Source organism: Opisthorchis viverrini (genome assembly GCF_000715545.1).
Source record: "Opisthorchis viverrini unplaced genomic scaffold opera_v5_257, whole genome shotgun sequence".
Classification (NCBI taxonomy): Eukaryota; Metazoa; Platyhelminthes; class Trematoda; order Opisthorchiida; family Opisthorchiidae; genus Opisthorchis; species Opisthorchis viverrini.
The window spans coordinates 652,737-670,358 of record NW_008751913.1 but is presented as its reverse complement, the minus strand read 5'-3'; the positions used below and the strand labels follow the sequence as shown (position 1 = coordinate 670,358).

The following is a 17,622-nucleotide window of genomic DNA, read 5'->3' as shown; positions in this document are numbered from 1 at the left end:
ATATATATATATATATATATATATATATATATATATAAAGGAATGTCAAATTACTGGAGAATTGTGTTATTGTCATTTGTGAAAGATAACGCGTATGGAACTGTGCAAGAGTCTTCTAATTTAGTCCATAACTTACGAAAAATGGAACGGCATGCGAAAGCCGTGTAAATTACGTCTAACAAAGAACAGAAGAACGACTGGTCAAAGAAGCCGATGGGTAGTATTTTCTCAGTACCCCAATAGTTATGGCCGTTAGATGATTGCAGATACCATCCATTTATGTCGTTCCGTGATTAACGTATCCTTATTGGCTAAAATACAAATATTATGATCTTCGGATAGTAGCTGAATAGTAGGGTTAGGTTTGTTTCGATCGACTCCGACGAGTGTGCCAAAAACCTTCAAAATCTCCAAGGCAGCCTCTCCGAATGAATGAATCGTCGCATTTACGTGTCTAAGGTGCATTGCATATCCACGCAAGCCCTAGAAGAGTGAAGCCTATAGGAAAATAGACGCTCCAGTTGTATTATTTGACGACATTGTCAGCCAAGGCCCAGTCACAGCGAAGGAATTCTGCCTTTCTGAGACTTCGATGGATATGGTAAAGCGACTTGTTTTTCTTTTGCTAAGGCGGTTTCAGGCTGGTATCCGAGTAGTTGGTTTTTATTGAATGGCCCTCTTCAGTTGGCTATCTTCATCCTCTGAAGGGAGAGCTGCGTAGACTGAATTCAATTTGAGCTATCGATGGACCGAAATGTCAGGCAAAAGTTCATTAGCCTGTCTTGCATTCTATATGGCAATAGAACGTTCCCAATCTAAAATACATTCAATACCGGGATCAAAGAAAGTTCCCTGGCGGCAATGGGTACAGCCCACGGATAATGTATAAGCAGTGGCAATCTCGGACAGGTTTTCGGCATTACCTAAAAGTACGGGAGTGCTCAGCTGCGATGGCGATTCTCTCCGAGAGAGAAATTCTGTGGCTAATCGAACCCTGGTCAGCAGTCATCGTCATACAACAGACCAAGTTGAGTTAATCAATACTTTCAAAAATATTCCTATCGAAAGGATAAAACAACCTTCTTGAAAGGAATTTCTCGAAGCAAATTACGACCTTGGTCTCACTAAGCGCTAGATCATGGGACGCTGGTGCGCTAGTAAATATTCAGAAATTGCCCTACTCAAATAAATATCAGTAACATAAAACCAACGCAAGTTATCCGACAACGGCTTGGGCTGTCAACCAAGATTGAGTTGGGAAAACTCACAGGAGCAACCAAATACTCCCGTAGTGTTCTCTCAATTGGAACCACCGTATGTTCACATTAAACGATGTCGTGAGTGACAGAGAACACTGTAATGGACCGTCAGAGAGTTCTACTAGCTTTTGAGTCTTAACGAATTCTTATGCATGTTTCGCCCCATTGCTTTTCGGCTAACATAAAGCAACCGCTTACGACAAGGCGAACGTAAAGAATAAGTTTAGTCTTTTAGAGTTCACTGAATCTGATAAAAGAAATAGACAATGGTAATTACACGAAAAAAGTCAGTAAAAAGTCAAAGCCCAAACCGTTGTGAACTATCACACGGCAACAGTTTGGACAGTTAAATGACGAGAACTGACATACTGGAAACTGCGAGGATTGAGAAGGAGTATTGGGCTGGAAACCGTTTGAAGCACCATGAAACATTGTGCGTCGAGTTGCACGCGACTGGAAAGATAAATGGTTACGAGTCCCACAGTCTAAACAGTCCATAGAACATAACCTCTGTCTGCTGGTAATGGAAGGGAGGGGCCGAGTCCGCATAATTTGGGCAGTCATGGGAACAGGAGGTGATGGTAGTGCCGGTGGCTGGGGTGAAGGAGCATAACTTGCAGGTCGAGGAAAGTTGGGGTCTGAGAAAAAATTGGGTGCCGAATTCGTTAGATGAACGGGGGAAGTACCTAAATTGGTGGAAAAAGAAGATAAGAGTGGGCGTCTGTGCAACAAAGATTCATAATAAGTATATGGGGATGAAGGACTCGGTTCATTTTCACGAGGATAATATTGGTGATATGTGGTCGGTACCTCAAAAGGTTTGTTGTAAATCTGTGTATAAACTCTAAGGCATACGCAATACTCTATCGGCTGTATATTAGCAATGGTGCTCCATTTGTGATTCCGCGAGCCGTCTTTCACGCCCAGTTTGCCTTTACTCACCGTCAGGGTTTGATTCCGCGGAAACGTGACACCATGATTTGAGTAAACGGCGAGTGCCCTTATGTAACCAAGCTCGATATTCCGGGCATCAGCATTAGCGATTCGGTTTCAGCAGTTGATTCCTTCAAAAAATGGAGCAATATTTGAGTGGACTTGATTTAGATTCCACCATGTTCTACTTGCTCAAAGCCAAAAGAATTAAGTAGTTCCCAAATGCCCCAAAATTTCCAATTTTCATACAGGCTAAAATCCGTGAGCCCCAACGAGACTAATAGTTATGAAATTCCTACATTACTTAGATTCAGTCAACCCAATAAAAATCGAAAGCACATGAAAAAGGGTTGAATCCTAGCAAAGCTGGGAAATCTCAGACTGCTCGAAGGGCTAAACAACACCGGGTCACATACGCGCAGATCACGCGCAAGCTAACGGTCACGAGGCTTTGCTTAAATTACTAGCCGGAAGGTTTATAGCCCGAATCTTCCTCGAGATCATCCAGGTGCTGACAAGGTAACGATTGCACCAGCTTAATCCTTATTGAAGACCATATCTGGGAGCTTAAACACTGAACTGCATCAGTTAATATGCATCCTTTACAGTCTCCAGTGTTTTCAAGACAAATCAACGGCTCACAGTGCCAAAACTCTTCCAGTTCTTCTTAATTCAGTTCTTAAACGTCTCATTGTAATTTGTTACTAGTCCAAGTAAGAGTGGGACACAACGGACACGTGTTATTCTTCGTGTCCCCTTCAAAATAGCGCAAACTGTGAAGTGGACGACGTATGATTTGGTGGAAGGGTGTGAAAGAGATTGAGAAGAGTTTGGGTGTTGTTGATATGGTACGCCTTCCAGGATGAGGTCCCTGTGACCCGCCCATGTGCTTGATCAGATACAATACAATAAATGACGGTTAATAAATGTCAGTGGTTTTCGTGCTATCAGTTTCTTTCAAATGGTCTGTTTGAGCGCTTTTGAGTATAGGCACCCCAAAACGCTCGCGATAGACTAGCGCCAGGTTCCTCTGTCATCTACTGTCGCCTCTTCTCTACTTATATCTAAACAAACTTTTCGATCGTATGGCGGTGAAGTGCTAGCACCGACACTGATCTTGCTGTCTATGATGATGTACAGTAATCTAGCTTACGGTACGACTCCTGAGTGCGGCAAAAACTTTTTGATAAAAGAATTAAGAATGGAGTTAGTTATCAGTGATTTTGATAAGAACCCTTTTCTGATTTTTGCATGAAAGAATAATATCCCATGGGAAGCAGATGAACCTACATGAAACGGATGTGTCGGGGATAAGAGCATCATCTACTTCAGCATAGACACCAGGTTCAGAAGATAACAGTGGTTCCTCTAGTTCCGGTTTCCTCACACACAATTGAGGGATTGGACTAGTGGCCTTGGGGTTTCCACCAGTTGCGCAAGCAACAGAGAAGATTGGAGAAGGAGAGCAGTTCAAATCTACGCAGGTTGGTGTGGGCGGAGGCGATGCAGATGAGACGGAGTTTGTTGAGGATGTGCGAGGATAGGGGCGCTTCGGGCGATTTGGACGACGTGGACGGTGTTCGAAAGCACATGGCTGTAGTAGATGAGATGAGAAAGCCGATTTAGACTTCAACGTACTTTAACGGATAGAAAGAACAGGACAGAGGAAGAGATAAGGAATGAGATAGTTTGTAAAGAGGACAAACGTCACTTTGGTACCCACAACACTAGTGACGACGGAAAGGCAACGATAGCTCCAAGAAACAGGCATATTGGGCGATTCCCAATAGGTTACTATGGGAACGGAACATGAATGGAGCCAGGACAGCACCAGGAGATGAGTACCTGTGGACCGCCGACTTTCACGGTGAAGTCACCTGCCTCTTTATTGGCTATAATTTTCCAATCGGAAAATGGAAACAACATTCACATCTTCGTTCGACATCGATCCCATTCTGTCAGCTAGATGCAATGCTTTGTCAGCTGGAACCAGGTATTTTGTTGCACCCGTACATAAATGATGGAGACATTTCAATTGCCATTAGATTCTCATTAGAAAATAAAGATGCTTGAGAAAGCAGAGAAACCTGGTAGCTCAGAGAGCGAATTTGATTTCTTACCTCTTTATCGACCTTGGATAAAGACTCAACCGAATATCGAGTAACATGTTTGTTAAGCATGTTGTTCGACAGTGGTATGTTCGTTTATGGATGCAGTGGGGAACCCGTCAGGCGTTGTGATTAGGCGCCATCATGAAGCAGCGTTAGTCACGTAGATAGATCATTTAGCTGTAATACCCTTTTGGTGCCTATCTGCCATGCCACCCAAAGGAACCACGAGGGCTGGGATACTGTCAGGTTGTCCAAACCTAGACAGGGGAAATCGAGATGCAGAGGCTGGGTTCGAACCAAGGACATGCTCTGACCACTGAGACATCTTGCGTGATGTTAATCCTATTCCAGGCGTAAGCCGCATAGATAGTATCACATAGTCCCTTATGATGACAACACTAAAAACTGAGGCATGCAAGTACCCATTCGACGTGAAGACAACATACAGGTGTGACGAGCGCTTGACTTACGAAGAGGTGTGTTACAGGTATGAAAACAGGCATCTCGGACCACAGCAAAATCGCTTCTGGTCGAGAAGGTAAAAGAAAAAGGAAAAATACCCAAGAAGATGAAGTAAAAACCTCTCAAAACCGAATCTGACGTCCTGGTCACTATGGAATAGAGTAGTGGAATAAAAAAACTAGACATGAAATATGTACTGCACATTAAACGGATCGTGGGAAATGGAAAACCACGGCAGATATATAACCCATCTCATTAATTGCGGGTCAAGCACAGAAGAGAAGTACATTCTCATGAGTATGACCAGACAACAGACACGTGAGATTGGCAAAACAGAATTGCCATCAGGCGTTTTATTTCACGTCTCTTTTTGACTGAATGAACGCTAGAGAAAGAAACATCCTGCAGGTTTCCACTGCCAGACCAACTTTGATACTTTGAACTGTCGCATGCGTGTAACTGGTAAACATTATTGCGCTACTTGCAATTCGTCATTTTATCCAGGCCTTTCATGATTTAGGCCAGCACACCTCACGTGATTAAAGTTGACCGCTGACTGTTTCACATCACATCGGGTGTCTGAGGTAAACCAAGAGCTCATTTTCGCTCAGCTGTTCCGAAAGGCAGTTTGCTGAACGGTTATGATTCTGTTGACCCACATTAAACGACACCTGCCATGGGATAGTGCGAAAGAACCAACCAATGGGATCAAGGTAATGAAAATGGCTAAAACACTAAGCTATTTTTGTGCACCACATATTTCTGCACTGTATTTTGCAATATTATCAGCTGCGAAGAAAAATTGCTCGTAGACAGACAACCCATATTAGGCCTTCCACATGCCGACAGAGCTCTTCCAAAAATTTAGATGGTTATAAAGCGTTCGAGACCAGGCGGAACTTGAAAACGGAATGTTTCCAAAACCTTTTTACTTTCACGAATTCACAATACAGCCTGTGGAACATTGACCCAAATATACAAAGATGCGTGGCTTTTTGCTCCTCGGTTTCGTAGATTTTGCAAAATCGAATTAAGATGAACATTTATTGGATAAGCCCTAGAAATGGAGTTGGTATATGCCGCTATTCAGAACAGACCTTGCTCTTTGTCTGGCAATAGCACGGTGACAGTGGACACCAGGCGACATTTTCGATGGAAACGAACCGGCAAAAGTCGGCTAGCAAGTGGAGGTAAAATTATACGGAGACGCAGATGAGACCTAGAGCTAGATAGCGCAAATATCATAGATCGAGGCAACATAACCTTGAATAGGTAACACAAAAAGTACGAAAGTCAGGAAATGAGGTTCGAAAATGGTCAGTAGTAATCAATGAACTGTAGGAATACAACCAAACGCGTGGATGAGTAATTTTGGGAAGAGGTAACGATCACTGAACAAGTGTGGCATGAAGCAACAATTCGAAAAGCCAAGAGTAAAAGATATTGCAATTTTACCGTAAATAGCGCACATTCAAACGGTGCTACGTCCGACTGATTACTTCCGCCTCATGAGGGATCAATATGTTCAGAAAAAACGGTCAAGCATTTGGTACAATCGATGGATCACAGAAACCTCGATCTGGTCATCGGAGATATGCTCAGCTGAGAGTTGAAGATTGGTACTTCTCTAGCCCGTCATATTCCGGCTACTCGTCCGTAAAAAGCATCAGGGTGAACTACAATTCAGTGCAATAAGCACACGGGTTCCAGCTGTTACAGCTTCGATCCCCGGAAAACAGGAGTATGGGACGTACAATCAAGCCTTGGAGTCAAAGACATGTTCAGTTTGTTCGGGAATTGGAGAGTTACGCGTTGAAGGCGATAACTTTGATGCACGAGCGGCACCGACTGCGAGATTGGGCCATTTCTATCAATGTCAGTAACCACTGGTTATTTGAGTCCCGAAGTCCCCATCCAGGGAGGCGACAGTTGCCCACCCGACTAAGTTTACTGGTTAGTGTTTTTGTACTTCGCTACCAGGTCACACTGTCCATCGCTCGGTCGCTTCCACTCAGTACAGGGCTGGGCGAGAAGAGCTATGCGAGGCAGACGGTCTTCTGGCATGCAGAGTACACGTCCCAACCAGTGTAACTTATGAAGCGTGAGTAATCCATCTATCGCGGGAGAGTTCTGATGTTCCCGGCAGACCTGACTGATGCTTCGGAGACACCGATGGTCAAACACTGACATTTTTCGTTTGTCCTCTGCGCGTAGGAACCATGTCTCTGATCCATAGAGCAAAATGGATCCCACCACCACAGTGTCAACTCTTCCCTTGACAGACAAACTCAGATCACGTCAGCGCCATAGGTGTCCGAGGTTGGCAAAAGCTGCCCTGGCCTTTCCGACTCGAGAAATAATCTCATATCCAGCCAGTACACCGGAACTTACACAGCTACTCAGGTAAACAAATTTATCTACCACGTCGATTTGGTCCCCTGCAAGCATAAGCTGTGCGTTTGATCCCACCCAGTCTTGCAGTAACACTTTAAACTTTACAGGTGTGAAGCGCATGCCAAACCGTGCGGTAGAGGTATTTAGGTTATTTAAAATCGTTTGAATTGGGGATCTGAACCAAGGTGAGCAATATCATCCGTATACTCAATGTCTTTGAGCGAACGTCCAGGGAGCATTTCGACTCCCAAGGTTTCAGAAGCAAGCAGAGAAATTCCAAGCAGAATATCAATAACAAAGTTGAAGAGGGAAGGAGAAAGAGGACAGGCTTGTCTAACACCACTAGACGTGGTGAACCCAGGTGAGAGCTTCCCATATACTCGTTCGCGTCCACAGGAGTTCGCATACAGTGCTCTCATAAGGGAAAGAAATTTGGAAGGGACAGCTTTGATCACCAGACACTACCAAAGTAGCTGACGATCGACAGGATCAAAAGAAACTTTCAAAACCATAAGAACGACCAACGTGGGACATCTGACAGAGTGGCGCTGTTCAAGAATTCGTCTCTGGTAAGGATATGGTCGATGCATCCTCAACCAGAGCGAAACCCAGCTTGATTCTCACGAATCTGCCTCTCTTGATAATCCATCAACCTGGGCAAAATAATGCCAGAGAGCACTTTAGATGCGACGAATACCAGGCTGATACCACGATGGCTTCCATATGACGTTCTTGCTCCCTTTTTAAAAACTGGGATGACGGTCGAAGGGCTCCATTCGGCTAGTATTCTGTTTTCGTTCCAAATCTACAGTGGAGTTAGATAATTCGACAGCTAACTGAAACCAATGACTGGAGCTTAACTTGACCTTTATCGCTTATGTCTGCCAAATTGAGATAGGCCATTAAACACTAACGCACTCGAGATGCAGATTTTTCTTCCACTTGAAGTTGTAGATCCACCTAAAATTCCAAATTTCACAAAACACCGACCTTGTTTGTGCAAACTGTGGTACGAAATGAACATTTCAAACTAAAGTTCATTTTCAACTGCTGAAGGTGACAATCAGTTATTGAATCAGACCATTGGAAGCGTAAACTTGTCTCATTCAGAAATTATGTATGGTAATTCACTTCAACGAACTATTAGTAGTCATACAGTTGGGGAATCAGAACTGAGAACGGGCACTTATCCGCAAATTCAACAACTAGATAGAGGCCAAAGTTATCCCAGGTTTGTTGTTTATTTCCGCAGCTAACCCAATTCACATCTCGTTTTTCGGTTGTACGCGTGGTAAGCAAGTCTTTCGAAACAGTACTATTACCCAAGGTAGGGCTTCAAAGAGGGTGCAGATGTGGCGCCTTTCAAGAGAGGTAATTTTAAGAAAAATGTAGCCTGCTAGCCCTGGTAGGACTGGATGTGCTGCATGTGTGCCAAATTTTAGTGCTGAAGGAGACAGACGGTGGATATGCTACTGCGGTCCTAACAGTTCAGCGTTGCGGGTTGTACACAGTGTGGTAGGCTGCAGCATTTGAGGTACGTCGGGGAAGCGTTTGCTTCAGTCAGTGTTATTTGCTGATGAGCGCCAATCCTTTTCGCATATATCCGTCCAACATACCTATACTTCGCCGTTTTCGTTACGGAAACGCTCTCCTGGTACATTGAAAGTGGAGCAAAAGACAGTATCATGCTAACATAATATCATTGATCGGCTCCCCCGGTGACTTGTGAATCCCCGCGCAACGCGATCGAATGTACTTCTATTTCCACCTTCGACCCCAGCTCAATGAATCCTATGGTTCAAATAAACAAGAATCGGTTTATCTTCCATAAAGAAAGGCTTTAAAGGATTACGCGTAAGGAACAGAGATCAATTACTCGCCCCTATTTTCGACAGTTCTGGCATCAGTAAAGCCCAGGTAGACACTATTTTCTAGAAGAAAAACAAGCACATAGTACGATAGTGAAGCCAGGTTTTTAGAAACAGATGAGCTTAAACTAAAGTCAAACACCAGATAGCATCAGAAGTAACATTCGACCAGATGACTGCACCTTAGAGTTTTCATAAACGGGTTGTTCTTCCAATGATAAGCATTGTCCGAGACAGGTTTCGCAAACGTTAAGCAACCCTACCCAAATGATGCAAGAAAGCTGCATTCATTTTGAATCCCATTATGGAGTACTGTTCCAGGCAAATCGCTCATATTTTTCACTCAAAAGAATAGTATCTGAGGCGAAGATTTTTGTAACTATTGCGTTAGATTTGCGCCCCCGCAACAAAGTGCGCTTCTAAGGGGAGTATGACCTTGGTTTTCGGAGGTAAAACTCTGGCATCAAAAGTACTGTTGAATTTTGACGCATGTTTCTGTGACCAATTTGTGAAGTGTGAACCGTCACACTACAACTGCATCTGTGCTTACCAATGAGTCTAAGCAAGGATGATGCGGTGTTGGAGACTAAGGATTACCTTGTGATGTATGATAACAACGACAGTTACAGGCAGAAAGAAAGTGAGAAATTTTTTAAATAGGACATTACGAAGATGAATGTATTTGAAAGTTCGACTGTATTAAGTAAAACAAAAATCCAAAACTTACGTCACGTTGAGGAACCTTGGGTAATTCGGCGTAATATTCCTCCACAGTGCCCCCAGGCAATGGACCACTGGTGGGGCCATTGAATGACCGAACCAAAGCCGGTGTCTGGGATTGCTTAGACGGGGACTGACTCAATGGGTTAGGAGGACGAGGGACTGGCAGACGATGCTGAAACCAATATCCAAGGAACGATAACAGAAACTATAAGAACTGGGAAGTGAAGCACCGCGCGCATCTACAGAATGCGTGTTTTGCCACGTGCTGAAACGAAGCTCGGTGACGTAATTGCACATTGATTTACCTAACCACCGGTAGAAAGCAGTGTAAAATTAGCACTGTCTTATTGAACTGATGTGAACAGAGTGAATGAAAAGGCGATCACGACTAACCGACGGTATGACAAGTATCAAATCAACAAAGAATATTCAGAGTCGATGGTTCGATAGTTGCCATTGCATCACAGGGTAAAATCACCTTGAAACGGGTGTCTTCAGCGCTTCCGAAAACCAATCAACTTTGAAGTGATACTCACCAGTATGACCAACTATCTATGGCAACTAGTTAACTGCGTGTACTGATAGTTTCCACATTTCTGGTAGCGATCGTTGGGGCGAATTCGCCCTTGTACCGATATTTACGCAGTTTTTCTCCTAACACTGAAGGACGGGGTGCAAGTTTCGTTGAATATGATTCCAGTTACGAACAGCTTTCGGGTTAAAGCGCCTTCTGCAGAATCCATGTTACTTTGGGTTGCATCTGCAGACCTTAGTTCGTTTGCTTGGTCACGCTATCGGCTGGTGAATCTCGGTCAACTAAAATCAATTACGCTAACCAACCAGTCATGATTTCCTAGTTGGTTAATCTATTTGTTGTCCCAGACTATGATAATCATTCAGTCATTTCACAGACCGTCAGTTCTCTCACAGCCTCATAGAATTTGGATTATAACGCAGGTGGTTTGCACAACTTGCACAAAACACAAACTAGAAGTTGCTTTCGTGATCATGACTCAGGAATGTAAAGTGTATATTAGAAGTTTGACAGATTCACGAGGGCTAAACTGAGAAGAGGCTGTCAGTGTCACTACGACTACGAGGAGGTTCAGAGAGTAGCGTCCTACACATGAACTCCACAAATGAATCCTAATAAGAGGATACGTTTATCTGTTTCATTATATAGGACAGAACAGCTAAGAGCTGTTCCGGACTTTACGATAGGTAATGGCGCAAAATGCCGTTGTTAAAAGAACCGCCTTCTTTCGAGCAGGCTGGTGACCCATATGTTTTCGGTTACTGAGACTTTAAACCTTAAAAGCCGGTTAAACACGCTGCTGGCTTTGCTGTGTATATCGCCATTTACCACTAGTACTGCCATCACAGCTCGTACCTCAGAACCCTATATGGCCTCCTTAGATAGCTAGACTGAGAACTGGGTTTAATTAAGAATGCTCCTGGCTAGGTGACCCCAGGGCTTGCCAAGACAGTTTTGTTTAAGGTGCCGATTTTACTTACAGTAAAGTAGGCCGGACGTTTGCAAGTGGACAGGCGTAGTGCATCTGCCGGACTTAGAGGTAACCAAGGTAACGCCACCATATTCGACTTGGGAACCCTTTGTCCAGTGGGGGAGCACTGGCCTATTGTCGGGCTGGAATACGACCACAGGTTTAAACTGTTCGGCGAGTTGGCGGTCGCAGCTACAGAACGTGAAGCGATTGTAATCGGCTGATACACGGAACGGGGAAACACATTTGTGGGAGGATGAGGAGGGGTACTCGTGTTGACGTTGTAATTGCACGGCTTATCGATCAAGGTTGGTACGGAGGAGTACAGCGATTCTCGTGTAGCCTGGCGAAAGTTTGTTGAGGATCCGAGAACAGAGGAGGACAAGCTGGATTCACTCTCGAGGGCAAGACGATAAATCACTTAAAAAAAGATAAACGATAAACAGCATATGAGATTTTAGGACACGGAATATCACGGAAGACTTTAAAATGTCATACATGTGGCTAAACATTAGCGATAGTCTCATGTGGATCCAAATGATTTACGGAGAAGGAGAATGAGAGTGGGAAGCATCGGAAAAACTACACCGACTGATTTCCTTTAGATGTGGAAGCGATTCATGAACTGAAAGCAGGCTTTCGCAAAAAGACATGACGTTATTCATTGGGCTAGCACGTGTGGATCACTTAAATTCACACTTAAATTAACCAGTGTCAAACCAGATAATGTCAACAACGGTCAACCAAGTGTCACAGCAAATCTGACTCGTCTGGGCCAAATAAGTGTTTCGGAAAACTGTGCAATTTGAGCTGGATTTGGCAAAAGTGAGCCAAGCTGTCAGACAGCGTGTAATTCAGTGCGCATCACATGGTAAATCAGAGCTGTGTTTCATCATTCATTTCGGATGGAGAGAGTCCGAAAGGGTTCTACTTCTAGTTGTGTGCGTCAGTGTTTTAAAGAAAACCGTGTATCACTGAAACGAGCTAGATTGAGTACATTTCAGTTCCAAGTTCTGGTACAAAGTTCTCCACAGTGAAGGGCTAGCATGCATGAATCCTTAGTCAAACCAACGAAATGTAAAGTCGGCAAGAGTTAGTAAGAACAACAATGTTGCGGGATTAAATCATTTTGGACAGTCTTGTCCACCGAAATACGTGTGAATCGGAACAAAATGAAACAGATTACGAAGTTAGTAGCGTCGTTTATGTGGGACTAAAGCGTAACATGATCAGTCAATAAGACTATACTGATCGCAAGGTGACGGTATTGTCCTAAAACACTTTTTTGAAGTCACGAGTTCGAAACTTTCACAGGATTAGTGAGATGCGTACTGTTGATGATTTCTAACTGGGATGAAAAAACTGTATGGTTCTTCTCGGTTTTCAGCACAGACTAACTGTCCTTGCAGGATGCAACCTCTGGTAGAATTTCAGAGTCTCCTGATACTACCTGCTACCAATTATGGTAGTCCAAAAATATCACATGACAGTCAATAATATGCAGTGAAATCTCTAAAAGGACTACCGCTTTGGAATGATCATTTTCATATACTATCCTTAAGCTTCCTCTGAACGAGGAAGTTTCGGAGGAAAAGTCTACGTCGCACTGCAGCCCCCCCTATCAAGGAAACACGCACGAAACCCAGAAGCGAAAAAGGGGGTGCTGTCTAGGTATCGGAACGGACTAAAACTTATTAAACTACCAAGTTGGAAAATATGCCGCAAACACAAATGAAAATTGATCGATAATTCAGCTTAGGATACGCATAAAGCACCACTTGACAGGACATAGCGCAGATGCAATAGGGATTGAAAGACAATAAGGTTGGAACGAAGTATAGAGCACTGCACAATAACGTTATATTTGATGAGTTCCAAACGACTTTTATTGGCACAGTACAAAACACTGTCGTGACTAACCTCGTCGTGTAATTCCAGGTCAGGTGGTGCAAAAATTAGTCCCTCGTGATTAACTGCTGAATCGCCAAGTTGAATTAAAGCACTTAGGCGATCGAATACCGCCAGATACAACTGAAATCGTATCTTTCCGGAGAAGGAAATGTTCTCATCAGTCATCTATCCTACAAAAGACATTGCCGGTACCGGGAGCTATGAAGGGGTTCAACTGAAGCGCGTTTCAAAGTCAAGGCGAGCTAATCGTGCGAACTGCACAGGCGGAAGCATGCACATGTTTTGAACCAAATCGCATAATTCATTAGAGTTGTCCTAATGGAAATGGATAGAGTGGCCAGCTATTTCGGCCTATGCCACAGAGCATTGAAAGTGAATAGCCTTGAAGTAATCACTGGCAACATGAATAAGACGAATGGGCTGGATGATGACTCCTTACCTTGTTGGAATCCATCAGAAGAAGAGATTGGAATGAAAAGTAGTTGTGGTTTATCCGACGTACAAGGTGGGTCAGCCAATGAAGATGATTGTACACGCTTGATGCCATCACCCTGAATCTGTGGTGTGTCAACGACCATCCGCACAGAACACTGATATTTCACTGCAATTTGTTTCATGCATTCGAATCCTGCAGTTATAGCAACGGTTTCATTAGAACCCTCTTCAAGTGGCACAGGTTCGCGTATGGCAACCAAGACAATGGCCTTGATCCCAGAACCGATCAACTGCGAGTCACTTGTCAGATCTGATGGAGCAGTAGATGCCAGGAGTAGATTGTCGAGAGTGTCTCGCAAATCCGGTTCCACAGAAGACCATACCGAAGTTAGGTAATGAATGAAGAGAATTCGGGATACAGCTGAAGTCTTTGGGGACGCCATACTTTCGTCTTTGAGGATTTGACTCAACTAAACGGGGGAAACAATCAAAACGAAAAGGTTTGAACAGCATAGCGGAAATTACAGCCGTTTCACTTCTATCGCCTTATTATAGGCGGACGCTTCTTAATTGGACACGAAGATAGTCTACGAAGCAGTCATAAAACATTGGACGGTATGATACTAAAGCTATCCAATGGTCCTGAAATCAAATCTGTACGTTAAATCTGTACGTCAAATCTGTTCATTACTGGTTTCACTGTAGGATTTCCACAGACGTGACATAATGGGGAAATACCAATGGAAGGAAGAAGGCCCTCGCTGCGAGGTTATCTATTAGAAAATGTCAACTGACCAGTTACAGACTATTGGACAGGGAAGCAAAACTCTCATTTGCATCTTATTTACCAAAAACTGAACATCCATCTTCTCTTGAACGCGTCTTCTTCAACTTTCCTGGATATTCACTGACTGAATCATTCATTGCCTAAAATCCAAGCAAATGCTACAAAGCGACTCCACACATTCCGCAACAGATCTCTCTTTTCAAGAGACGCAAAGCGAATTTACAAGAAAACATACTACTTGCATGCCTACCCATCAGTAGTATCACCGTTACACCAATAGCAGTGGTCACCGGCAGTTAGGACGCGTATACTTTTGATTGGGCTGTGGTGCGTATGAACAAAAACTTTCTTCTATTAACAAAAGATAGCATGAAATACACCAGATCCAGAAATTATATAGCACAACTAGTCCAAACACTTCCAAAAAGCGTCAGACCCAGAACGTGAGATGATCATTTGAGAATTCGTCTAGTGCGGAACAAAAGAAGCAATTGTGGAGAGGGAAACTACACTTTATGGAGCGTTATCGCTTTCGAAAATACCCATGGCTTCATCATCGAGGCGTTCTACGTTGTTGAAGATACTGACAAGTGCCATAGACATCCCTACTTATACGTTAGCCTATGCGGCTTACTCCACCAAGACTCATCGCTATCCAACTAGCGTCATGGTTCCTTCCAGCGAAAGCCTATTGCAGTTTTTGAGAGCCACACAAACGGTACCTCGGCTTACCTGAACTTCTCTAACCACCCAACCTTAGATAGTTTAACTTACAGTGCTAGGTGATGTACTGTATCTGCATAGTATTTTTGGGGTTTCGTCATCCTGTGTCTTTGCATGCAGTTAACGGATAAGGCCTTCCAATCGATTCCAACGATACACACTACTGATATAATTACACCTGCTGCTGGCACTTTGGATTATCAAGCTTATTCATCAGTGTCAGTTGTGCACACCAGAAGCAACCAAAACCATCAAAGTTAGCCAACTGTCCGTCGTGTTCACGTCCTGTGATTTCAAAAGCGGGCTGACTTAATCGGAAGTAGAAGAGTTTCCGAACCATATTAGGGATCACTGACCAGGGCAAAGTATAGTCCATCTCGAATCTATCAAAACGTTGGATTTGTTTCATCACGACTACCACAAATCACTCCCACGAGCTTCTTTCGCCAAATTTCGTTGTATTTCGCCAATGGACATTCACTCTGTTAACTCTCGCCTCATCAGTCACGTGGACATGTAGCAAAAGCTTTGAGAACAGCGTAAGTCATTGGGTTGTACGGAAGATTTGAATCAGTTTTTCTAGGGAACACGTCTATCTGTAGTGGATATACTAAATTGTGATTGCTTTTCATCGGTCCTGGCGCATTTCCCTTACGATCTGCATCAACTGGTAACAACTGATGCCAACTACATTTTACCTTCACAAGAAGTGAAAGAATAACAACAAGGCTACACAACGATTTAATCGGACAATCGCCAGGTAACTACAAGCCCTGTAACACCTAACATTCTGCAGCGATCTATTCCGTTCAGTCTGGTCAGTGGCCGCTGTAACGGCACCTTTGTTACGTTCACTTCTACCAACCTACGAACTAATTATTATTTGTGCTAAACCACAGTTACTGGTAGAAGTCAAAACATGAATGACTGAGTTGGAACAGATACAGTTGAACGTTAAAGCTAGCAGCCGATGTCGCGAAGGCGTGACTGTCATTGAAGTAGGAGTTACTAATGTGTGTGTGGGTGGTGTGTCGGTAAGAAGCTGGCTTTGACAGTAGATGGAATCACAGCTTAACAAGAAGCTCGAGACAGAAGACTTTTCAGAAGTTAATAGTCAACGGAAGACGAAGACGATCTTTTGGCGGGTGACGCTGTAACAGTGGTGGACTGCATTTGGATCACTCGAGTTGAGCATGAGGTTTCAAAAGTCTGTTTGTGCTCTAGGTCCGACACATGGCCCAAATACAGATTGCCCCAAAGCCAGAGAAAGATGACCGAAGAAATCTGAGTCGGAGAAAAACGGTTTGTAAGATGGCAAATCTCGAAACGGCAAATCATCGGTAAGGTCTTGGAAATCTTCAGCTGAAAAATCCATCTCGAGCCATCAATAGTGTGCTAAGCATCTAGGTGAGGCAACGTACAACGAGGAGTGCTAGCCAGAAAATATCTATGAAGGAACAGTTGCATTACGGGCAATTGGTTTCAAGGTAAGCAAAAGAGCCCCTTTCTCTCACCAGTTCAACGCCAAGTCGTGCATACAAAATAATCCATAGAGCACAGGAGTGATGAACCAAAGTTTGTAATAAAGGTACCTATATGTTTACGCTTTCATACTATTTGTAAACGAAGACAGAAATAGCACTAACGTCACAGGACAGACTGATCATAATTCGGACAACTGTCCGAAAATTTCCCACGCAAGTAACTATTACAAAGGAAATCTGTTTTACTCTAGATATTGTGATCCTGTAGCTTCAGTTAGACGGGTTGCATAGAAATTACGTACCTGGTGCAAATAGAAGAACCGCGGTGCAACACCGACAAAGTTCATGGCGTTTGGCTTTGGTTTAGTGGCAGCTGGGTTGGTGGTGTTGACAGGAAAGAAAACAGTAGGTCGAGCGTTACTCAGGATCGGAACCTCCCTTGCTGATGTCGTCACAGCGGTTGTGGTGATAGTTTGATCTGGCAAGGACATAATCGCACCTAAAATTGTGTGGTGGCGGGGAACAGTAGGATCAGTGCACGGACTGAGGGTTGCTGTAGCTGTCACATTCGATCGAAGGAGCAATGATCGAAGAATCTCGAGCAGGCTGTCACTCAGTCCGAACGCAGTCCAATCCAGATTGATGATAGGCTGTACGCATGGCGATTCAGAGTCAGCACTGACCTTGCAAGCCAGGCTAAGGAGATGCTTCAATAAGTCCGGATTCACTGGATTTTCAGAATTCAAGAATGGTAAATTCCACCTGAAATAATTTGGATTATGAGGATATTTTTTCAAAACTTCTACCAAGACCTGAAGAGAAGGCAATCAAGATAGAACAAAAAAACTTTGCTTTGCAGGTGAAATATGATCTACAAAATATCTCATTGACTACGAAGACAAAGGCTAATGGGTTTCTCCCTGTATCCGTGCGACATTGACGTCACTTACCTGATTCCGTGACCCATTGACCCATCCCTCATTCAACCCCCCTTCCTTTGATTCCTATTTCTCTAAAGTGTATGTAC

At 43.7% G+C, this 17,622-nt stretch overlaps 1 protein-coding gene across 1 annotated transcript in view; it reads right to left on the bottom strand.

The window, feature by feature from the left end:
* Nucleotides 1-17,622, bottom strand: part of T265_09117 (hypothetical protein) — a gene marked incomplete at both ends in the record, with an annotated part of 47,460 nt that overhangs the window by 4,349 nt on the left and 25,489 nt on the right. Inside the window, 6 exons of the mRNA XM_009175108.1 lie at nt 1,629-1,945; nt 3,483-3,786; nt 9,755-9,922; nt 11,266-11,675; nt 13,606-14,071; nt 16,898-17,357. Coding sequence (XP_009173372.1) covers nt 1,629-1,945; nt 3,483-3,786; nt 9,755-9,922; nt 11,266-11,675; nt 13,606-14,071; nt 16,898-17,357 — 2,125 coding nt within the window. The remainder of the gene's footprint in view (nt 1-1,628; nt 1,946-3,482; nt 3,787-9,754; nt 9,923-11,265; nt 11,676-13,605; nt 14,072-16,897; nt 17,358-17,622) is intronic.